Below are 25,666 nucleotides of genomic sequence, written 5' to 3' on the forward strand. Positions count from 1 at the left end.
ATAGGGTTCTTGGAAACAAAAAAATAAAAAACCTTGAGCCAATTTTTATAAATTCTCTGCCATGTTGTAACATTTGAGAAAATGTACTGCACGTTGTGATTTTGTCTTTCTTTGCTTTAGTTATAAGGAGAAATGGCATACTCATTGGGATGTACAGTTATCTCTGAAAAGCTTGATGTTTTATTGAGATGCATATGGTTTTTTTAAAGTTTATTTATTTATTTTGAAGGGGGGAGAGGCAGAGAGAGGGAGAGAGAGAACCCCAAGCAGGCTCTGCACTGTCAGCACAGAGCCTAATGTAGGGTTCAATCTTACAAACCTGTGAGATCATGACCCGAGCCGAGATCAAGAGTGGGACACTTAACCAACTGAGCCACCCAGGTGCCCCAAGATACATATGATTTTAAGACTGATTTTTTTTTTGAAATGCAGGAGGCCTCTTGAATAAAAAATGTTTATCCTATAGAATAATTTTGATAGTCTTTATCTCTTTGGGCATCCCTTTAGAGTACAGTCATGGCAATATTTTGCTGCCCTTTATCTATTTCCCAACTGAAAATGTTTATCATGTTAAAATCACCATTTAAAAATTTCTGTGAAGTTAAAAGGAATAGAATATTGAATTAAGTAAGCCTGATGTCTCAAAGGATCATCTATAATATTTGTGTAATACCAGAATATATCAGTAATGCAGTCATGATAAATCTTGTTAAAATTGGAAATGTATGGGTTTCCTTAAGCCCAATCAAGTATTCAACTTTTCATTGACTTTAAGGTATGCTGGTATTCCATCGCTAAAAGTTTTCCTGACCAAGAAGAATATTCTAAAAATAATGTACATTTCCATAGTCCATTTTTAAAGTATCTGTGATTTTTAAATATCTTTGATAAGCCCAAAGCAATAAAAAAGTACATATCTTATGGCATTTTTGTACTGAGCTATAGCTGCCTTTGGAGTATAGGTCCTTAATCAGCACCTTCTCATGGAACATGGAATTTTTCATTTGAGAGAATATGTTTTGGTCAGTAAACCAAACCAATTCTTTAACTTAGTGGAATTTCTATTACATAATCTTTAATAGCCACACAGTACCTATAAGACTTGTGTAAAGTATATATGTAATATCATAAAACAATGACATTGAACAATGCCATCTCTCTCAGCTAATTTTTGTTTGTATAGGTTGCAAATTGGGAGAAGCCTCTGATTTCATCGTCCGTCAAGGGACACTAATCCAGGTGCCATCATCTGCAGGGGAAGTTGGTTGTTACAAAATTTGCTCATGTGGACAAAGTGGACTCTTGGAAAACTGTATGGAGATGCACTGTATAGATCTCCAGAAGTCATGTATTGTTGGAGGAAAAAGAAAAAGTGAGTCTTGGACTGTATTTATTTGCTTTTTGTTTTTAATATGAGATTATTTATCTTAATTTTGTAGGATGGACATTGGATAGATTCCCACCATAGAGTAAGGTCTATACATCAGATCTCCAGGGCAGTATTTTTCAAACTGTACTCTATAGGACACTAGGACTTCTAAGGAACCCTCTTAGGAGCCTCCTCACGAAGAGACTAATGACTAATAATAATTAATTAGTACTTACTGAGCTTTTAGTTGTGTGCCAAGCACTATGCTAAGTCTTGGCCTGTGTTATCTCATGTGAGCCTCCCAATTGCTCTTTGATTTCAGTACTCTTATGAAGAAGCTGATGCTCAGAGAGATCACCCAGCTAGTCAGTGACAAAACAGAATTCAGTCCCAGGCCTATCTGACTCTAGAGCCCGTGTACTCCACAGGCAAGGACACAGGTGTGCTCCTTCTTCTCAAGTGTGTGTCTTTAACGGAAGTAAAAGTCAGAGTTTGACGTCATGGAAAGCGAACTGGAGGATGGAAACTACACTGTTGACTAAGCATTGGGAGAGAGCACATTATGAAGTGCCACCCTTTTATATACATACAATGGAATATTACTCAGCCATCAAAAAGATTGGAGTCTTTCCATTTGCAATGATGGGGATGGAACTAGAGCATATTATGCTGTGAAATAAGCCAATCAGAGAAAGAAATACCATGAGGTCATACATATGTGGAATTTTAGAAACCAAAGAGATGAACATAGGGGAAGGAAAAATAAAATAAAAACAGAGAGAGACAAACCATAAGAGACTCTTAACAATAGAGAACAAACTGAGGGTTGCTGGAGGCAGATGGATGGGAGGTGGGCTAAATGGGTGATGGGCATTAAGGAGGGCACTTGTTGTGGCAAACACTGGGTGTTATATGTAAGTGATGAGTCACTAAATTCTACTCCTGAAACAAACACTACACTATATGTTAACTAACTTGAATTTAAGTAAAATCTTGGGGACACCTGGGTAGCTCAGCCATAAGTGTCCAACTCTTTTTTTTTATGTTTATTTATTTTTGAGAGAGAGAGAGAGAGAGAGAGAGAGAGAGAGAGAGAGCACAAGTGGGGGAGGGGCAGAGACAGAGAGGGAAACACAGAATCCGAAACAGGTTCCAGGCTCTGAGCTGTCAGCACAGAGCCCAATGCAGGGTTAGAACTCGGGAACGATGAGATCATAACCTGAGCCGAAGTTGGATGCTTAACCGCCTGAGCCACCCAGGCGCCCCTTAAGTGTCCAACTCTCGATTTCGGCTCAGGTCCTGACCTCACAGTCATGAGATCCAGCCCGCATTGGGCTCCACACTGGGCATGGAGACTGCTTAAGATTCTCTCTCTCCTCTGTCTCCCTCCTCATCTGCCCCTCCCTAACGCTTGCTCCAAATAAATAAATAAAGTCTTGGAAGAAAAATAAAAAAACACCCTTTGATGCCCTCTCTAAAAGTCTGAGGGTCTTGCTTTCTCACTGCTACTTTAATCATCTTTTGCTTATAGCCCTAACAACTGATATATGACCTTAAAAATTGTGGGGGAAAAAAATGCTACTTTTGAGAATGTACTCCCCCACAGCTGTTCACTCTGCTACCCTCATCCCTATCTCCACCCCCATCCCCATCGATCAGAGTAGTTCAGCTTTTATATAACTCCTGGTTTTACTCTTCTGCGTGAGATCTTATTAGAAAGAAGGGTGCTTTTGGCTAAAAAGGGACTGCAAGTGTCTGCCCTAGAACAAGTCAGGTATTCTTTTTTTTTAACTTAATTTTTTTGAGAGAGAGAGAGAAAGTGAGTGGGGTAGGGGCAGAAAGAAAGGGAGAATGAGAATCCCAAGCAGACTCTATGTTGTCAGCACAGAGCCTGACTTGGACTTGATCTCACAAACCATGAGATCGTGACCTGAGCCAAGATCAAGAGTTGGACACTTAATCGACCCAGGCACCCCCAAGTATTCATTTTTTAATCCATATTCTACTTAGCCAAAGTGTAGGGTAGGTACCTTGTATCACAGAATATTTCTGAGGGTAAACATTCCTTCCATAGATTTCCACTGATTAAATGCATATTTTTTACAGAAGAACATACTAGTGCCTTTTGGGGCTAAAATCGCATGAGGGACTGAGGTCATACTGTACGTGATCAGATGAGGGAGAATGTGATCCACAGAAGGGAGCAAACCAAGTGGTGCTCTTCAAGGACCTAGTCACTCCTGCCAGGGCATCAGGAGAGTCTTTGATTCAAAGATGGCATCAGGGCTGGTTCGGGAAAGTTGAGCAAAGTTCCAGAAGGAGGAGAGGACCATTTGAGGCAGAAGGGACAGCCAAAAGCATTCTCAGAGAATAGGGAGCCGTCTAGTTAGACTAGCACATTAGGGGTTTGGAGGGATATGGTGGGAGTTAAATATTAAAATATAAATATTACAGATTTAACTCCCCTGTTTGTATATTCAGAAGTGATCTTTCAAGAATTTGTTTTAAATTTTTATTTAGGGGCACCTGGGTTAAGCGGCCGACTTCGGCTCAGGTCATGATCTCACAGTCCGTGAGTTCAAGCCCCGCGTCGGGCTCCGTGCTGACAGCTCAGAGCCTGGAGCCTGTTTCATATTCTGTGTCTCCCTCTCTCTGACCCTCACCGGTTCATGCTCTGTCTCTCTCTGTCTCAAAAATAAATGTTAAAAAAAAAAAATTTAAACTATTGCATTTTTAATTTATGATTTATTTATAAATGCATGAAATAGATCAACATTTTATGTCTCTTTTTCTCAGGTCATGGGACATCCTTTAACATTGACTGCAATATCTGTTCTTGTTTTGCTGGCAATTTGGTGTGTTCTACCCGCCTGTGCCTCAGTGAGCACAGTTCAGAAGATGACCGTCGCACCTTCACAGGTAACCATGGTCACCCAGAACCTATCCCCAGCAGCCATCATCTCTTTGTACCCGTTTCCCTTCAAGGCAGCTTTGATGGTCTTGCCATAACCACAGATGTACCTAGTAAGATAAATACATAATCCGAGAGCAAGGTACTTTTCCTCTCTGGATCTGTTTCCTCCTCTATGAACTGAAGGCATTAAACTAAATGTTTTCTTAGGACCCTTCCAGCTCTAATATTCTTGAATTCTATGAGTCAAAATGAACAGGGTCCGTGATTGGGATGGTTTTGGTTAAATGGGACTTTTCTACCTGCCAAAATACCTCATCTCCCCCTACCATTGTGTGTGTGTGTGTGTGTGTGTGTGTGTGTGTGTGTGTGTGTGTGTGTTTTACTGCTAATTTTTAAAAATTAGTTAATTTGTTTATTGTTTAATTTACATTCAAGTTAGTTGGAACATGATGCAACAATGATTTCAGGAGTAATGCCTCTACCATTATGTTATAAAATGTCCATGTATTTTCTAAGTTTATTTCTGTTCTAATGTTTTTCTCATCACCTTCTTCCCTGAACTGCCTTAGCTTACTGGTTCATTAGGTAGAGACCCCTATAAAGCTATAGGTAGAAAAAGAAGAATCCTCCTTCCAATGTAGTGTATAAAATCTAGAATTATGGCATGCCTGGGTGGCTCAGTCGGTTGAGCGTCTGACTTCAGCTCAGGTCACGATCTCACGCTCTGTGAGTTGGAGCCCCATGTTGGGCTCTGTGCTGACAGCTCAGAGCCTGGAGCCTGCTTCAGATTCTGTGTCTCCCTTTCTCTCTGCCCCTCCCCTGTTCATGCTCTGTCTCTCTGTCTCAAAAATAAATAAAAACATTAAAAAATTTTTTCTTTTTAATCTAGAATTTAGATGTTTGAAGTCTGGCTTAGGGGATTTCTGGAATGTCAAAGGGTAATTAATACCGAAAACAAGACAAAGAAAGATTGTAAACTCTTCATGTAGGCTCCTTCCACTCTCATCTCATTAGGGAAGAGGAAGAACAAGAAAGTAACTTGCAAATTATTGTAATTTTGAGACTTAAGCATTTTTATGAACGTCTTGTTGGGCTGGGACAATATCTGAGTCCCAAGAAATGTGGTACACTTTGTGGCCAGTAAAATCTCCTTAGAATCTGCTAGCTAAACAGTCACTAACTTAATTTACTCCAGAACATGAGGGACTGTGCACTACAGGGAAAAGGGTCCTGCTAGTTGTAAAGTTCATCTTCCAAAAACATTTAGATATAAATAAGTAAGTAGTCTTCTGTGTAAGTCTTTAGTTCACTCTTCATTCCCACATGGTTTTATGGTCTCTCTAAGCAGAATGAACTGCTCTCATCAAAGCAGAGCAGATAGAGGATAATAATAAGAATAACAATGATGACAATAAAGCATCAAGAGTGACACTCAAGGTGGAGAGAGGGTGGGGTGGAGTTAGTCCTGCCTTTACTTCCCCAGCAGCCTGCTGTTCACTTCTTACTTCTGATTTCCTTTTTATTTCCAGTGGGCTGGAGGTACAAGGTTGGCAAATCCCTAATCTATCCTCCTCCCACCCCACTCCACGTGTAACTAAGTTCAGGGAAAGAAGAATCAACTTGCTGCTGCAATGGCATGAAATGGGGTAAAGGAGGCTACCTGGTTTCTCTTTACCTGGAATCAAAGGTATTCCAGATCTGGAGAAAAGCATCTACCAATAGATACCCAGAGACTGTGCTGTTGCTGTTAACAACTATAGCTGTCTCTCAAGAAAAAAGCATCGCTTCTCAGTAGCCTTTTTACTTACTGGAGCATAATCCCAGCAGCATAAAGCATAGGAATGTTAAGAAAGTACTGTTCTTGATTGATTACTCATAAAAATTTTTAAGTCTCAAAATTTAAGTAATTTCCCAAGTTACCTTCCTGTTCTTTTGGTATTACCCTTTAACATTCCAGAGATCCCGCAAGCCATACTTTATACATATTTTATACATACTAAATTGAGAGGAGCATTCTTCTCCTACCTATAGCTTTTTTACATGGGTTTCTACCCCTGGGATCAAGGCCAGGAAACCCTCAATTAGGTGGTAATAAATGGAACAAAGGAAAGCCATTATGCAGACAAATGGCTTTTCAGAGCCTCACCACCTGTAAAAACAGTCAGGGATTGGAGTGATGCTTTTTCCTGACTCAATTCACAATTCTGTTTTAACTTGAGACCTCCATGTTAATTAGGAAATATGAGGGGCAAGGGAATGTACAAGTGCCCATCAGTGAGTCTGTATCCTCTCCACAGGTCTGCCCTGTAACTGTGCAGATCAGTTTGTCCCCGTGTGTGGGCAGAATGGACGCACTTACCCCAGCGCCTGCATTGCTCGCTGTGTGGGCCTCCAAGACCATCAGTTTGAGTTTGGATCGTGCATCTCAAAGGATCCATGTAATCCTAATCCCTGCCCCAAAAACCAAAGGTAAACTAAATGGCTCCTTATCTTTTTCTTTTTTTTTTTTTTGTAAGTTTTTATTTTAATCCCACAGTGCTCATCACCTATTTTACCCATCCCCACCCACCCACCTCCCCTCTGAAAACCATCAGTTTGTTCTCTATAATTAAGAGTCTGTTTCTTGGTTTGTGTGCGTGTCTCTCTCTCTTTTCCCTTCCTTGTTTGTTTTGTTTCTTAAATTCCACATCTGAGTGAAATCATATAGTATTTGTTTCTCTCCAACTGATTTATTTCACTTATTTAGCATTGTGCTCTCTATCTCCATCCATGTTGTTGCAAATGGCAAGATTTTATTCTATTTTATGGCTGAGTAATATTCCATTGTATATGTATACCACCTCTTTATCCATTCATCACTTGATGGACATTGGACTGCTTCCATAGTTTGGCTATCGTAAATAATGCTGCTATAAACATAGAGGTACATGTATCCCTTTGAATTAGTGTTTTTATATTTTTTGGGTAAATACCCAGGAGTGCAATTGCTGGATCATAGGGTAGTTCTATTTTTGAAGAACTTCCATATTGTTTTCCAGAGTAACTGCACCAGTTTGCATTCCCACCAGCAGTGCAAGAGGGTTCCTTTTTCTCTGCATGCTCACCAACACCTGTTGTTTCTTGTGTTGTGGTTTTAGCCATTCTGATAGGTGTGAGATGATATTTCAGTGTAGCTTTGATTTGCATTTCCCTGATGATAAGTGATGAGCATCTTTTCATATAGATTGGCCATCTGTACGTCTTATTTAGAGAAATGTCTGTTCATGTCTTTTGCTCATTTTTTAATTGGATTATTTGCTTTTTGGGGGGTGTTGACTTTTATAATTTCTTTATGTATTTTAGATACTAACCCTTTAGTCAGATATGTCATTTGCAAAAACCTTCTCCCACCATGTAGATTCCCTTTTAATTTTGTTGATTGTTTCCTTTGCTGTGCTGAAGCTTTTTATTTTGATGTAGTCCCTCTAGTTTATTTTTGTTTTTATTTCCCTTGCCTCAGGGGACCCATCTAGAAAAAAGTTGCTATGGCCAACATCAGAGAAATTACAGCCTGTGCTCTCTTCTAGGATTTTTATGGTTTCAGGTTTCATATTTAAGTCTCTAATCCATTTTGAATTTAGTTTTGTGTATGGTGTAAGAAATGGTCCAGTGTCTTCCTCTGGCATGCTGTCTAGTTTCCCCAAAACCATTTATTGAAGAGACTATCTTTTTCCCACTGGATATTCTTTCCTGCATTGTCAAAGATTAATTGACCGTATAATTGTGGGTTCATTTCTAGATTTTCTATTCTGTTCAGTTGATCTATGTGTCTATTGTTGTGCCAGTACTATACGGTTTTGATTACTACAGCTTTGTAAAATAACGTGAAGTCTAGAATTATAATGCCTGTGGCTTGGCTTGGCTTTTTCAAGATTGTTTTGGCTGTTTGGGGTCCTTTGTGGTTCGAAACAGATTTTAAGATTATTTGTTCTGGTTCTGTGAAAAATGCTATTGGTATTTTGACAGAGACTACATTAAATGTGTATGTTGCCTTGGGTGATACAGACATTTAAACAATATTTGTTCTTCCAATCCATGAGCATGGAATGTCTTTCCATTTCTTTGTGTCATCTTTAATTTCATGCATCAGTGTTTTATGGTTTTTAGAGTACAGGTCTTTCACCCCTTTGGTTAGGTTTATTCATAGGTATCTTATTATTTTTGGTACAATTGTAAATGGAATTGTTTCCTTAATTGCTCTTGGTGCTGCTTCATTATTGGTGTATAGAATTGCAACAGATATCTGTAGATTGATTTTATGTCTTGTGACTTTACTGAATTCATTTATCAGTTCTAGCAGTTTGTTGGTGGAGTTCTTTGGGTCTTCTATATATAGTGTCATGTCTTCTGCAAATAGTGAAAGTCTTAACTTCTTACTTACTGATTTGAATGCCTTTTATTTCTTTTTGTTGTGTGATTGCTGTGGCTAGGACTTCTAGTACTATGTTGAATAAAAGTAGTGAGAGTAAACATCCTTGTCTTGTTCCTGACCTTAGGGAAAAGGCTCTCAGTTGATCCCCATTGAGGAGGATGTTAGCTGTCAGTTTTGCATATACGATCTTTATTATTTTGAGTTATGTTCCCTCTAAACCTACCTTGTTGAGGGTTTTTATCATGAATGAATGTTGCACGTTGTCAATTTTTTTTTTTTCTGCATCTGTTGGAATGATCACATGGTTCTTACCCTTTCTCTTACTGATGTGATATGTAACATTGATTGATTTGCAAGTATTGCAGCCCAGGAATAAATCCCACTTAATCATGGTATATGATTGTTTTTTTAAATGTATTATTGGATTCAATTTGCTAACATTTTATTGAGGATTTTTGCATCTGTGTTGATCACACATATTGGCCTGCAGTTCTCTTTTTGTGGTGTCTTTATATGGTTTTGATATCAGGGTAATGCTGGCCTCAAAGAATGAATTTAGTTTTCCTTCCTTTTCAATTTTTTTGAATAGTTTGAGAAGAAGAGATATTAACTCCTTTTTATTTTTATTTTTTTTATTTATTTTTTTTTTAATTTTTTTTTTTAATGTTTATTTATTTTTGAGACAGAGACACAGCATGAGCAGGGAAGGGGCAGAGAGAGAGGGAGACACAGAATGTGAAGCAGGCTCCAGGCTCTGAGCTGTCAGCCCAGAGCCCGACACGGGGCTCAAACTCACGAACTGTGAGATTGTGACCTGAGCCGAAGTCGGACGCTTAACCGACTGAGCCACCCAGGCGCCCTTAACTCCTTTTTAAATGTTTAGTAGAATTCACCTGGTCCTGAACTTTTGTTTGTTGGAAGTTTTTTGATTATTGATTCAGTTTCTTTGCTGATGATCAGTCTGTTCAAATTTTCTGTTTCTTCCTATTTTTGTTTTGGTAGGTATGTCTTTCTAGGTTGTCTAATTTGTTGGCATATAGTTTTCTAAAATTCTCTTACAATTGTATTTCTGTGGTGTTTGTTGTTATTTCTCCTCTTTCATTTGTGATTTTATTTATTTGGATCCTTTCCCTTTTTTTTTCTTGATAAGTCTGGCTGGAGTTTTATCAATTTTATTGATTTTTTTCAAAGAACCAGCTCCTAGTGTCATTAATATGCTTTATTGTTTTTGTTTTGTTTTGTTTACATATCATTTATTTGTGTTCTAATCCTTATTATTTCCTTCCTTCTGCTGGTTTTAGATTTTGTATGTTCTTTTTCTAGCTCTTTTAGGTATAAGGTTAGGTTGTTTATTTGAGATTTTTGTTGCTTCTTGAGATAGGCCTGTATTGCTATAAACTTTCCTCCTAAAACCACTTCTGCTGTATCCCAAAGGTTGTGAACTGTTGTGTTTTCGTTTTCATTTGTTTCCATGTACTTTATTTCTTTTATTTCCTGGTTGACCCATTTACTGTTTAGTAGTATGTTATTTAACCTCCATGTATTTGTGGTCTTTCCAGATTTTTTCTTATGGTTGACATCTAGTTTCATAGTGTTGGGCTCAGAAAAGAGGCATGGTATGACTTTGATCTTTTTAAATTTTTTGAGGCTTCTTTTGTGCCTTAATATGTGATCTATTCTGGAGAATGTTCCATCTGCACTTGAAAAGATTGTATATTCTGCTGTTTTATTTAGGACGGAATGTTCTCAATATATCTGTTAAATTCACCTGCTCCAGTGTGTCATTCAGAGCCGTTGTTTCCTTGTTGATTTTCTGTTTAGATGATCTGTCCATTAATGTAAGTGGGGTGTTAAAGTCCCCTACTATTATTGTATCATTATCCATTATTACTTGTACATTTATATTAACCATTTTATGTATCTGGGTGCTTGTATCTGGGTGCTTCCAAGTCGGGTGTATAAATATTTACAATTGTTATAACTTCTTGTTGGATTGTCCCCTTTGTTATTATATAGTGTTCTTCTTTGTCTCTTGTTACAGTCTTTGTTTTAAAGTCTATTTTGCTGATACAAGTATTGCTACTCTAGCTTTCTTTTGACATGAATTTGGATGATAAATGTTTCTCCATCCCCCCACTTTCAATCTGCAGGTGTTGTTAGGTCTAAAATGAGTCTCTTGTAGGCAGCATATAGATAGGTCTTGTTTTCTTATCCATTCTGTCACCCTGTGTCTTTTGATTGGGCCATTTAGTCCATTTACAGTCAAAGTAATTATTGATAGATATGTATTTATTGCCATTTTATTGCCTGTGTAGTGGTGCTTTCTGGAAATTTTCTCTGATCCTTTCTTGTTTTTCTCTCTTTCATGGTTTGCTGATTTTCTTTAGTGATGTATTTTAATTTTTTTCTTTTTATTCTGTGCATATTTATTAGTGGTTTTGATTTGTGGTTACCATTAGGTTTGTATATAACCCCTTCTGCATATAGCAGTCTATATTAAGTTGATGTTTGTTTAAATTTGAACAAATTCTTTATTCCTCTCCTCCCCACATTTTAGGTGTATGGTATCATATTTTATATCATTTTATTTTATGAGTTCCTTGACTGAGTTTTTACAGAAATACTCATTTTTATTGCTCTTGTGTTTCCTATCTTTATAAGCCATTTTGGTCTTTCCTTTTCACTCAAACACTACCCTTAAATAATTATTTCAGGGCTGGTTTAGTTGTCATGAATTGCTTTAGTTTTGTTTGTCTGGGAAGCTCTTTATCTCTCCTTCTATTCTGAATGATAGCCTTGCTAGGTAGAGTGTTCTAGGCTGCAGGTCTTTCCCATTAATCACTTTGAATATATCCTTTCTGGCTGGGAAAGTTTCTGCTGAAAAATCATCTGATAGCTTTATGGAGTTTCCTTTGTATGTAACTGTCTTCTTTTGTCTTGTGGCTTTTTTAAAACTTATTTGTTTTGAGAGAGAGAGAGAGAGAGAAGCAGAGAGAGAGGGAGAAAGAGAATCCCAAGCAGGCTCTGCACTGTCAGCACAGAACCCGACATAGGGCTCAATCCCACAACCTTGGGATCATGACCTGAGCCAACCAAGAGTCGTATGCTCAACCAGCTGAGCCACCCAGGTGCTCCAGTATTTTTTTATTTATCACCATATCTTGCCATTTTAATTACAATATATCTTGGTGTGGATCTTTCTGTTGATTTTGTTGGGGGTTCTCTGTGCCTCCTGGATCTGGATATCTATTTCCTTCCCCAGATTAGAGAAATTTTCAGCTATTGTTTCTTCAAATAAATTCTCTACCCACTTTTTCTCTCTTCTTCTTTGGGATTCCTATAATACAAATACTATTACATTTGATGGAATCACTGAATTCCCTAGGTCTATTTTCATTTTGCATAATTCTTTTTACTCTCTTTTGTTTAGCTTGATTACTTTCCATTACTCTGTCTTCTAGATCATTAATTCATTCCTCCGCTTCTTCCAACCTGCTGTTCATTCCACTAGGCATGTTTTTTGTTTCATTTATTGAGCACTTTATCTCTACTATGTTATTCCTTATCTCTGTGTTAAGGGTCTCACTGATGTCTTCCACTCTTTTCTCAATTCTAATGAGTATCCACATGATCATTGCTTTAAATTCTCCATCAGCATGTTAATTCTATCTGTTGTACTTCAATCTCGGGCCATGCCCATGTCCTGTTCTTTCATTTGGGATAAATTCATCTGTCTTCTCATGTTGTCTAAGTCTCTATGCCTGTTTCTGGGTGTTAGGAAAGTCAGCTATGTCTCCTGTTCTTAAGGATGGTGGCTTTATGAAGAGGTCCTGTAGTGCCCTGCAGTATAATGTCCCCTGTTCTCCAGGGCCTGCTTCTGGGAGTGTCTCCAATGTGTGCTGCATGTGCTCTGCTGTTTTATCCTGGCTACTTTATCCTTCAGGCCAGTTGTATGCAGAGGCTCTTTGCCTGTTGTGGGCACTGTTTGGTCCTGGTCTGAAAGTGGGGCATTTTAACTAGCTGTGCTCTGGTCTGTTTGTGAAATGAGACATGTTGCCACTGCTACTGGAACCAAGTCTCTGCAAAATTCCCACATGGGAAGATGCATCGTGAGCAGGGGTTTGGGCCAGTCTTCTGCAGGAGGGGGCTCACCACACTGGGACTCAGGCAAGTGTGACTGGGAAGAATGATTCCACCAGAGCATGATGGGGCGGGGCTTGGTGTAAGCAAGTTAAGTTGCAGGTGTTGGTGCTGCATTGGTTCCCAAAGGTGGTCCTGTGCTTATGTTGAGGGGTGGAGGAGGAAAATGGCACCTGTGAATTCCTTTTTTTCATGGAGATTCCTCCATGAAATGTTGTCTCTCTGGGACATACTCTGAGATGAGTGAATAACCTCCCTACTGTGTGCTCCAGGTGCTCTTCGGTTTGCTGTTTCCATGCTGTCTGTCCATAGGCTTTTTGCCCTCCTTTTCTTCCAGAACAGCCCCAATGTCCTCTGAGCTCTCCCAGAACCAACCACACTAATCTTTAAAACTCCAGGCTTTAAGCCCCACTGGTTTCAAGAACTCATGAAATTTGAGCCCTCTCATTTTCCAAGCCAATTGCTGCAGGGATTTGTCTTCCCCAAGCACTCCCCTGTGTGCTAGTTTGTTTCTTACCTTTCTCTGTGACCATGGCTGCCACAGGTCCACAATCTATTTCTCTCCCAAGCTGTGTCTGAGTGGTAGGATATATTCAACATGCTGAACTGGAAAAAATATGCAGCCAAAAAGTCTTTATTCAGGAAGGCTGTCATTCAAAATAGAAGTGGAGATAAAGAGTTTCCCAGACAAACAAAAATTAAAGGGGTTCATGACCACTAAGCCAGCCCTGCAAGAAATTTTAAAGGGGGACTCTCTGAGAGGAGAAAGATGAAACAAAACCAAAAAAAACCAAAAGCAACAAAGACTAGAAAGGACCCAGAGAACACCACCAGAAATTCCAACTCTACAGGCAGCACAATGGCAATAAATTCATATCTTTCAGTACTCACTCTAAATGTCAATGGACTAAATGCCCCAATTAAAAGATATAAAGGGGCGCCTGGGTGGCTCAGTCGGTTGAGCGTCCGACTTCAGCTCAGGTCGCAATCTCGCAGTCCGTGAGTTCGAGACCGTATCGGGCTCTGGGCTGATGGCTCAGAGCCTGGAGCCTATTTCCGATTCTGTGTCTCCCTCTCTCTCTGCCCCTCCCCCGTTCATGCTGTCTCTCTCTGTCTCAAAAATAAATAAATGTTAAAAAAAAATTTTTTTTTTAAAGATATAGGGTAACAGAATGGATAAGAAAACAAGATCCATCTATTTGCTGTTTACAAGAGACCTATTTTAGACCTAAAGATACCTTCAGATTGAAAGTAAGGGGATGGAGAACCATATACCATGTTAATGGATACCAAAAGAAAGCCAGAGTAGCCATACTTATATCAGACAATCTAGATTTTAAAATAGACTGTAACAAGAGATGAAAAGGGGCATTATATCATAATTAAGGGGTCTATCCACCAAGAAGATCTAACAATTATAAACATTTATGTTCCAAATGTAGAGGCACCCAAATATATAAGTCAATTAATCACAAACATAAAGAAACTCATTGATACTAATGCCATAATAGTAGGGGACTTCAACACCCCACTTATAGCAATGGACAGATCATCTAAACAGAAAGTCAACAAGGAAACAATGGCTTTGAATGACACACTGGACCAGATGGACTTAATAGATATATTCAGAACATTTCATCCTAGAGCAGCAGAATACATATTCTTCTAGAGTGCACATAGAACATTCTCCCGAGTAGATCACATACTAGGATGCAAATCAGCCCTCAACAAGTATAAAAAGATCGAGATCATACTGTGTATATTTTCAGACCACAACGCTATGAAACTCTAAATCAACCCCAAGAAAAAATTTGGAAAGACAATGAACACTTGGAAATTAAAGAACATCCTACTAAAGAATGAATGGGTTAACCAAGAAGTTGAAGAGGAAGTTAAGAAGTACATGGAAGCCAGTGAAAATAATAACATCACAGCCCAAAACCTCTGGGATGCAACAAAGATGGTCATAAGAGGGAAGTATATAGCAACCCAGGCCTTCCTAAAGAAGGAAGAAAGGTCTCAGATATACAACCTAACCTTACACCTTAAAGAGCTGGGAAAAGAACATCAAATAAATCCCAAAACCAGCAGAGGAATAAAGATTAGAGCAGAAATCAATGCCGTCAAAATAAAAAAACAGTAGAACAGATCAATGAAACCGGGAGTTGTTTCTTTAAAAAAATTAACAAAATTGATAAATCCCTAGCCAGTTTGATCAAAAAGAAAAAGGAAAGGACCCAAATAAATAAAATCAAGAATGAAAGAGGAGAGATCACGACCAACACTGCAGAAATACAAACAATAATGAGAGAATATTATGAGCAATTATATGCCAATAAATTGGGCAATCTGGAAGAAACGGACAAATTTCTAGAAACATATAAACTACGAAAACTTAAACAGGAAGAAATAGAAAATTTGAACAGACCCATAACCAATAAAGAAATTGAATTAATAATTTTAAAAACCTCCCCAAAAACAAGAGTCCAGGGCTGAAAGTCTTTCCAGGGGAATTCTACCAAACATTTAAAGAAGAGTTAACAACACCTATTCTTTTTAAGCTGGTCCAAAAAAAAAAAAAAAAAAAAAAAAAAAAACAGAAGGAAAACGTCCAAACTCATTCTATGAGGCCAGCATTACCTTGATTCCAAAACCAGACAAATATCCCACTAAAAAGGATAACTATAGACCAATTTCCATGATGAACATGGATGCAAAAATTCTCAAGATACTAGCCAACTGGATCCAATAATACATTAAAGAAAGTATTCACCATGACCAAGTGGGATTTATACCTGGGATGCAGGGCAGTCAGTGCAAAAACAATCAATGTGATACATCACATCAATAAAAGGAAGGACAAGAACCACATGATCCTCTCAATAGATGCAGAGAAAGCATTTGACAAAATACAGCATCTTTTCATAATAAAAACCCTCAAGAAAGTAGGGATAGAAGGATCATACCTCAAGATCATAAAAACCATCTATGAAAGACCCACAACTAATATCATCCTCAATGGGGAAAAACTGAGACCTTTCCCCCTAAGGTTAGAAACATGACAGGGATGTCCACTCTACCACTGTTATTCAATATAGTATTGGAAGTCTTAGCCTCAGCAATCAGACAACGCAAAGAAATAAAACACATCCAAATCGGCACAGATGACATGATACTCTATATGGAAAACCCAAATGATTCCACCAAAAAACTGCAAGAACTGATCCATGAATTCAACAAAGTTGCAGGATATAAAACCAATGCACAGAAATCAGTTGCATTTCTATTCACCAATAATGAAGCAGCAGAGAGAAATCAAAGAATCGATCCCATTTACAATTGCACCAAAAACCAAAAAAAGCCTAGGAATAAAACTAACCAAAGGGGTGAAAAATCTATACACTGAAAACTATAGAAAGCTTATGAAAGAAATTAAAGAAGACACACAAAAAAATGGAAAAATATTCTATGCTCATGGATTAGAACAAATATTGTTAAAATGTCAATACTACACAAAGCAATCTACATATTCAATGCAATCCCTATCAAAATAACACCAGCAATCTTCACAGAGCTAGAACAAACAATCCTAAAATTTGTATGGAACCAGAAAATACCCCGAATAGCCTAAGCAATCCTGAAAAAGAAAACCAAAGCTGGAGGCATCACAATTCCAGACTTCAATATGTATTACAAAGCTGTAATCATCAAAACAGTATGATACTGGCACAAAAACAGACACTCAGATCAATGGAACAGAATAGAGAACTGAGAAATTGACCCACAAACATATGGCCATCTAATCTTTGACAAAGCAGGAAAGAATATCCAATGGAATAAAGACAATCTCTTCAGCAAATGGTGTTGGGAAAACTGGACAGCGACATGCAGAAGAATGAACCTGGACCACTTTCTTACACCATACACAAAAATAAACTCAAAATGGATGAAAGACCTAAATGTAAGACACGAATCCATCAAAATCCTCAAGGAGAAAGCAGGCAAAAACCTCTTTGACCTCAGCTGCAGCAACTTCTTACTCAACATGTCTCCAGAGGCAAGGGAAACAAAAGCAAAAATGAGCTATTGGAGCCTCATCAAGATAAAAAGCTTCTGCAAGGCAAAGGAAACAATCAGCAAAACTAAGAGGCAACTGATGGAATGGGAGAGGATATTTGCAAATGATATATCAGATAAAGGGGTAAATATCCAAAATCTATAAAGAACTTACCAAACTCAACAGCCAAAAAACAAATAATCCAGTGACAAAATGGGCAAAAGACATGAATAGACACTTTTCCAAAGAAGACTTCCAGATGACTAACAGACACATGAAAAAATGCTCAACATCACTCATTATCAGGGAGATACAAATCAAAACCACAATGAGATACCACCTCACACCAGTCAGAATGGCTAAAATTAACAACTCAGGCAACACATGTTGGTGAGGATGCAGAGAAAGAGGAACCCTTTTGTACTGTGGGTGGGAATGCAAACTGGTGCAGCCACTCTGGAAAACAGTATGGAGGTTCCTCAAGAAGTTACAAATAGAACGACCCTACAATCCAGCAGTTGCACTACTAGGTATTTATCCAAAGGATACAGGTATGCTGTTTTAAAGGGGCATGTGTACCCCAGTGTTTATAGCAGCTCTATCAGCAATAGCCAAAGTATGGAAAGAGCCCAAACGTTCCTCTACAGATGAATGGATAAAAAATATGTGGTATGTGGGGCACCTGAGTGACTCGGTTGAGCGTCCAACTTCAGCTCAGGTAATGATTTCATGGTTTGCGAGTTCGAGCCCCACGTCAGGCTCTGTGCTAACTGCTCGGAGCCTGGAGCCTGCCTCAGATTCTGTGTCTCCCTCGCTCTCTGCCCCTCCCCCACTTGTACTCTGTCTCTCTCTCTCTCAAAAATAAATTTAAAAAAAAAATTAAAAAAAAGATGTGGTATGTACATACAACGGAGTATTAACTCAGCCATCAAAAAGAATGAAATCTTGCCATTTGCAACAATGGATGAAACTGGAGGGTATTATGCTAAGCAAAATTAATCAATCAGAGAAAGACAAATATCATATGACTTCATTCATATGTGGAATTTAAGATACAAAACAGATGAATCTAAGGGAAGAGAATCAAAAATAGTATGAAAACAGGGAGGGGACAAAACCTAAGAGACTCTTAAATATGGAGAACAAACTGAGGGTTGCTGAAGGGGTTATGGGTGGGGAGATGTGCTAAATGGGCAAGGGGTATTAAGAAAGACACTTGGGATGAGCACTGGATGTTATATGTAGGGGATGAATCACTGGATTCTACTCCTGAAATCATTATTGCACTCTATGCTAACTAACTTGAATGTAAATTTAAAAATACATACATACATATATACATACATACATACATACATACATACATACGATGGGGAGATTGCCAGCAGGGTTGACAGTGAAAGAAAGGTGGTGTTGGTGAAGGCAGAGAGAACAACAGGAGCAAAGATCTTGGCTGCTAGAAATGAGGAAATAGCGTGGTATCTCCTGGGAGCTATAGCAGTTCTGTAAGACTAAAATGGAAAGTGCGAGGCACGGAATGGTAGCAGACAAGACGAGAGAAATGAATGTATTTTTATTATTAGCTGTTTGTGCCTGATAGTAATGGAAATTTCCTCCCACTTATCTACCTCCATTTTAGGGATTGGACATGAGAAATCTCTGGAAATGCAAGTTCAGTATTGTGTGAAGTTATTTTTGTAGGGGCTCCTTTCTCTGCAGGTTCCTCATGAGCTCAGAGTATAGTTGACCTAGCCTTAATGATGGATTTCTGTATGTGGTGGCCATAGAGCAAGGGTCCTGCTGACTCTTTAAGCCTCTAGAAAAGGAGTTTTCACTGGCTGCCTCGGAGACCAGAACAGAACACACATTTTCCTTGTGAAGGATTTTATGGAGAATAAGCAATTTCTTCTCCATCCTAAAAACCGTGATGCAGTATAGAAGGAGGGGAAAATTCTCACATATGTTAAAAGAAATGGCAAAGAGAATTGGTCACCCATCTGGCAAAGTTTATACCATGAAAACTAAGCCCAAAAAGTTCCTATGGAAATAAGACAGGGTACTGGGCGTAAGGAATAAGAAATAAGCTGATAGGATAAGATAGTTGTATTGGGAGGTGACTTGAGGGTTGTTTTGGTGTTTGTTCATTTTCCTCTATTTGTTAACCCTTTTGAATAGGGCTGTTTTGCTTTTATAATGAAACAAAATCTCAAAATGGAAAGGTCTTGCTGGGTATACTACAAAACCAATGTAAAAAGAATAGATTGAAAAATGCAGCTACATGAAAATGAAAATTTTCTGCATAGTAACAAATTACAAATTGGAAGGAATATTATGAGAAATCAAATAGCTCTGTCCTGGTTAAGGAGATTATAGGGAACACATTACATGCTTTCTGGCCCTGCTGAAAACAGTGGACCAGTATCCAGTTAATGTGTATATAGGGATTGGGCCCTGCCTATTCTCATGAATTCCTTAGACCATGTTATCTATTGAATATCTTATCTTGTTTTCCACTCTGCTTTTTTTTTTTCCATCTGCTCTTTTGTAGTTTTGGGAATGCCTTGTTTTGCTTTTTTGCATGCTTTCTATACTTTCTTACTGGCACGTAGCCACTGACACATTGTGCAATGTTTTCCCTATAATGTATGCCTAATACAGGAACTTGAGAGCAGCTGGGGAGACTTCCCTTAGCCTCCCTCTCACCTCTCTTGACTGGTGGAGTCTTGAATAATCGTTTCTGCCATCCTCAGCTTTGCTGGACAAAGCCAAAAGCCAAACCCACAATTGGTGATCCCAATGTGATAAGCCGAACCCACAGAATATCACAGAGAAAGGGCTGATTTCCTTATAATATAAAGAGTTCCGAGATTACTGGGAAGATGGCGGCATAGGAGGACGCTGGGCTCACCGCGCGTCCTGCTGATCACTTAGATTCCACCTACATCTGCCTAAATAACCCAGAAAACCGCCAGAGGATTAGCAGAACAGAGTCTCCGGAGCCAAGCCTAGACGAGAGGCCCATGGAAGAGGGTAGGAAGGGCAGCGAGGCGGTGTGTGCTCCACGGACTGGCAGGAGGGAGCCGGGGCGGAGGGGCAGCCTGCCGGCCACCCAGAGCCCCCAAGTCTGGCTGGCAAAAGTGGAGGGGCCGGATGGACTGTGTTCCGATAGCAAGCGCGACTTAGCGTCTGGGAGGTCATAAGTTAACAGCTCTGCTCGGAAAGCGGGAAGGCTGGAGGACAAAGGGAGGGAGAGCTGCTGAGCCCCCGGACGACAGAGCTCAGTTTGGTGGGGAACAAAGGCGCTCGCCAGCGCCATCTCCCTCGCCCATCCCCCAGCCAAAATCCCAAAGGGAACCAGTTCCTGCCAGGGAACTTGCTCGCTCCGCGCACCCAACTCTGTGCTTCTGCGGAGCCAAACCTCCGGCAGCAGATCTGACTCCCTCCCGCTGCCAGGGGGCCCCTCCTGAAGTGGATCACCTAAGGAGAAGCGAGCTAAGCCTGCCCCTCCTGCCCCCGTGCACCTTGCCTACCCACCCCAGCTAATACGCCAGATCCCCAGCACCACAAGCCTGGCAGTGTGCAAGTAGCCCAGTCAGGTCATGCCACCCCACAGTGAATCCCACCCCTAGGAGAGGGGAAAAGAAGGCACACACAAGTCTGACTGTGGCCCCAGTGGTGGGCTGGGGGCAGACATCAGGTCTGACTGTGGCCCCGCACACCAACTCCAGTTATACACCACAGCACAGGGGAAGTGCCCTGCAGGTCCTCACCACTCCAGGGACTATCCAAAATGACCAAACGGAAGAATTCCCCTCAGAAGAATCTCCAGGAAATAACGACAGCTAATGAACTGATCAAAAAGGATTTAAATAATATAACAGAAAGTGAATTTAGAATAATAGTCATAAAATTAATCGCTGGGCTTGAAAACAGTATAGAGGACAGCAGAGAATCTCTTGCTACAGAGATCAAGGGACTAAGGAACAGTCAGGAGGAGCTGAAAAACGCTTTAAACGAAATGCAAAACAAAATGGAAACGACAACGGCTCGGATTGAAGAGGCAGAGGAGAGAATAGGTGAACTAGAAGATAAAGTTATGGAAAAAGAGGAAGCTGAGAAAAAGAGAGATAAAAAAATCCAGGAGTATGAGGGGAAAATTAGAGAACTAAGTGATACACTAAAAAGAAATAATATACGCATAATTGGTATCCCAGAGGAGGAAGAGAGAGGGAAAGGTGCTGAAGGGGTACTTGAAGAAATAATAGCTGAGAACTTCCCTGAACTGGGGAAGGAAAAAGGCATTGAAATCCAGGAGGCACAGAGAACTCCCTTCAGACGTAACTTGAATCGATCTTCTGCACGACATATCATAGTGAAACTGGCAAAATACAAGGATAAAGAGAAAATTCTGAAAGCAGCAAGGGGTAAACGTGTCCTCACATATAAAGGGAGACCTATAAGACTCGTGACTGATCTCTCTTTTGAAACTTGGCAGTCCAGAAAGCCTTGGCACGAGATCTTCAGTGTGCTAAACAGAAAAAATATGCAGCCGAGAATCCTTTATCCAGCAAGTCTGTCATTTAGAATAGAAGGAGAGATAAAGGTCTTCCCAAACAAAAACTGAAGGAATTCATCACCACTAAACCAGCCCTACAAGAGATCCTAAGGGGGATCCTGTGGGACAAAGTACCAGAGACATCACTACAAGCATAAAACATACAGACATCACAATGACTCTAAACCCGTATCTTTCTATAATAACACTGAATGTAAATGGATTAAATGTGCCAACCAAAAGACATAGGGTATCAGAATGGATAAAAAAACAAGACCCATCTATTTGCTGTCTACAAGAGACTCATTTTAGATCTGAGGACACCTTTAGATTGAGAGTGAGGGGATGGAGAACTATTTATCATGCGACTGGAAGCCAAAAGAAAGCTGGAGTAGCCATACTTATATCAGACAAACTAGACTTTAAATTAAAGGCTGTAACAAGAGGTGAAGAAGGGCATTATATAATAATTACAGGGTCTATCCATCAGGAAGAGCTAACAATTATAAATGTCTATGCGCCGAATACCGGAGCCCCCAAATATATAAAACAATTACTCATAAACATAAGCAACCTTATTGAGAAGAATGTGGTAATTGCAGGAGACTTTAACACTCCACTTACAGAAATGGATAGATCATCTAGACACACGGTCAATAAAGAAACAAGGGCCCTGAATGAGACATTGGATCAGATGGACTTGACAGATATATTTAGAACTCTGCATCCCAAAGCAACAGAATATACTTTCTTCTCGAGTGCACATGGAACATTCTCCAAGATAGATCATATACTGGGTCACAAAACAGCCCATCATAAGTATACAAGAATTGAAATTATACCATGCATACTTTCAGACCACAATGCTATGAAGCTTGAAATCAACCACAGGAAAAAGTCTGGAAAACCTCCAAAAGCATGGAGGTTAAAGAACACCCTACTAAAGAATGAGTGGGTCAACCAGGCAATTAGAGAAGAAATTAAAAAATATACGGAAACAAACGAAAATGAAAATACAACAATCCAGATGCTTTGGGATACAGCGAAGGCAGTCCTGAGAGGAAAATACATCGCAATCCAGGCCTATCTCAAGAAACAAGAAAAATCCCAAATACAAAATCTAACAGCACACCTAAAGGAACTAGAAGCAGAACAGCAAAGGCATCCTAAACCCAGCAGAAGAAGAGAAATAATAAAGATCAGAGCAGAAATAAACAATATAGAATCTAAAAAAACTGTAGAGCAGATCAACGAAACCAAGAGTTGGTTTTTTGAAAAAATAAACAAAATTGACAAACCTCTAGCCAGGCTTCTCAAAAAGAACAGGGAGATGACCCAAATAGATAAAATCATGAATGAAAATGGAATTATTACAACCAATCCCTCAGAGATACAAACAATTATCAGGGAATACTATGAAAAATTATATGCCAACAAATTGGACAACCTGGAAGAAATGGACAAATTCCTAAACACCCACACGCTTCCAAAACTCAATCAGGAGGAAAGAGAAAGCTTGAACAGACCCATAACCAGCGAAGAAATTGAATCGGTTATCAAAAATCTCCCAACAAATAAGTCCAGGACCAGATGGCTTCCCAGGGGAGTTCTACCAGACGTTTAAAGCAGAGATAATACCTATCCTTCTCAAGCTATTCCAAGAAATAGAAAGGGAAGGAAAACTTCCAGACTCATTCTATGAAGCCAGTATTACTTTGATTCCTAAACCAGACAGAGACCCAGTAAAAAAAGAGAACTACAGGCCAATATCCCTGATGAATATGGATGCAAAAATTCTCAATAAGATACTAGCAAATCGAATTCAACAGCATATAAAAAGAATTATTCACCATGATCAAGTGGGATTCATTCCTGGGATGCAGGGCTGGTTCAACATTCACAAATCAATCAACGTGATACATCACATTAATAAAAAAAAAGAGAAGAACCATATGATCCTGTCAATCGATACAGAAAAGGCCTTTGACAAAATCCAGCACCCTTTCTTAATAAAAACCCTTGAGAAAGTCGGGATAGAAGGAACATACTTAAAGATCATAAGAGCCATTTATGAAAAGCCCACAGCTAACATCATCCTCAACGGGGAAAAACTGAGAGCTTTTTCCCTGAGATCAGGAACACGACAGGGATGCCCACTCTCACCGCTGTTGTTTAACATAGTGTTGGAAGTTCTAGCATCAGCAATCAGACAACAAAAGGAAATCAAAGGCATCCAAATTGGCAAAGATGAAGTCAAGCTTTCGCTTTTTGCAGATGACATGATATTATACATGGAAAATCCGATAGACTCCACCAAAAGTCTGCTGGAACTGATACATGAATTCAGCAAAGTTGCAGGATACAAAATCAATGTACAGAAATCAATTGCATTCTTATACACTAACAATGAAGCAACAGAAAGACAAATAAAGAAACTGATCCCATTCACAATTGCACCAAGAAGCATAAAATACCTAGGAATAAATCTAACCAAAGATGTAAAAGATCTCTATGCTGAAAACTATAGAAAGCTTATGAAGGTAGTTGAAGAAGATATAAAGAAATGGAAAGACATTCCCTGCTCATGGATTGGAAGAATAAATATTGTCAAAATGTCAATACTACCCAAAGCTATCTACACATTCAATGCAATCCCAATCAAAATTGCACCAGCATTCTTCTCGAAACTAGAACAAGCAATCCTAAAATTCATATGGAATCACAAAAGGCCCCGAATAGCCAAAGTAATTTTGAAGAAGAAGACCAAAGCAGGAGGCATCACAATCCCGGACTTTAGCCTCTACTACAAAGCTGTAATCATCAAGACAGCATGGTATTGGCACAAAAACAGACACATAGACCAATGGAATAGAATAGAAACCCCAGAACTAGACCCACAAACGTATGGCCAACTAATCTTTGACAAAGCAGGAAAGAATATCCAATGGAAAAAAGACGGTCTCTTTAACAAATGGTGCTGGGAGAACTGGACAGCAACATGCAGAAGGTTGAAACTAGACCACTTTCTCACACCATTCACAAAAATAAATTCAAAATGGATAAAGGACCTGAATGTGAGGCAGGAAACCATCAAAACCCTAGAGGAGAAAGCAGGAAAAGACCTCTCTGACCTCAGCCATAGCAATCTCTTACTCGACACATCCCCAAAGGCAAGGGAATTAAAAGCAAAAATGAATTACTGGGACCTTATGAAGATAAAAAGCTTATGCACAGCAAAGGAAACAACCAACAAAACTAAAAGGCAACCAACGGAATGGGAAAAGATATTTGCAAATGACATATCGGACAAAGGGCTAGTATCCAAAATCTATAAAGAGCTCACCAAACTCCACACCCGAAAAACAAATAACCCAGTGAAGAAATGGGCAGAAAACATGAATAGACACTTCTCTAAAGAAGACATCCTGATGGCCAACAGGCACAAGAAAAGATGCTCAACGTCGCTCCTTATCAGGGAAATACAAATCAAAACCACACTCAGATATCACCTCACGCCAGTCAGAGTGGCCAAAATGAACAAATCAGGAGACTATAGATGCTGGAGAGGATGTGGAGAAACGGGAACCCTCTTGCACTGTTGGTGGGAATGCAAATTGGTGCAGCCACTCTGGAAAGCAGTGTGGAGGTTCCTCAGAAAATTAAAAATAGACCTACCCTATGACCCAGCAATAGCACTGCTAGGAATTTACCCAAGGGATACAGGAGTACTGATGCATAGGGACACTTGTACCCCAATGTTTATAGCAGCACTCTCAACAATAGCCAAATTGTGGAAAGAGCCTAAATGTCCATCAACTGATGAATGGATAAAGAAATTGTGGTTTATATACACAATGGAATACTACGTGGCAATGAGAAAGAATGAAATATGGCCTTTTGTAGCAACGTGGATGGAACTGGAGAGTGTGATGCTAAGTGAAATAAGCCATACAGAGAAAGACAGATACCATATGGTTTCACTCTTATGTGGATCTTGAGAAACTTAACAGAAACCCATGGGGGAGGGGAAGGGGAAAAAAAAAAAAAAAGAGGTTAGAGTGGGAGAGAGCCAAAGCATAAGAGACTGTTAAAAACTGAGAACAAACTGAGTGTTGATGGGGGGTGGGAGGGAGGGGAGGGTGGGTGATGGGTATTGAGGAGGGCACCTTTTGGGATGAGCACTGGGTGTTGTATGGAAACCAATTTGACAATAAATTTCA

The 25,666-nt window shown here is 39.5% G+C and overlaps 1 protein-coding gene across 2 annotated transcripts in view; it reads left to right on the plus strand.

Annotated features, from left to right (window-relative positions):
* Positions 1-25,666, plus strand: part of RECK (reversion inducing cysteine rich protein with kazal motifs) — an 87,006-nt gene that overhangs the window by 52,361 nt on the left and 8,979 nt on the right. For both annotated transcript variants that reach the window (XM_025932500.2, XM_086683494.1), the window contains 3 exons: positions 1,184-1,372; positions 4,166-4,288; positions 6,581-6,752. In XM_025932500.2, coding sequence (XP_025788285.1) covers positions 1,184-1,372; positions 4,166-4,288; positions 6,581-6,752 — 484 coding nt within the window. The remainder of the gene's footprint in view (positions 1-1,183; positions 1,373-4,165; positions 4,289-6,580; positions 6,753-25,666) is intronic.

This window comes from Puma concolor, chromosome D4, assembly GCF_028749965.1.
Source record: "Puma concolor isolate L17-30 chromosome D4, mPumCon1.1.hap2, whole genome shotgun sequence".
Lineage (NCBI taxonomy): Eukaryota > Metazoa > Chordata > Mammalia > Carnivora > Felidae > Puma > Puma concolor.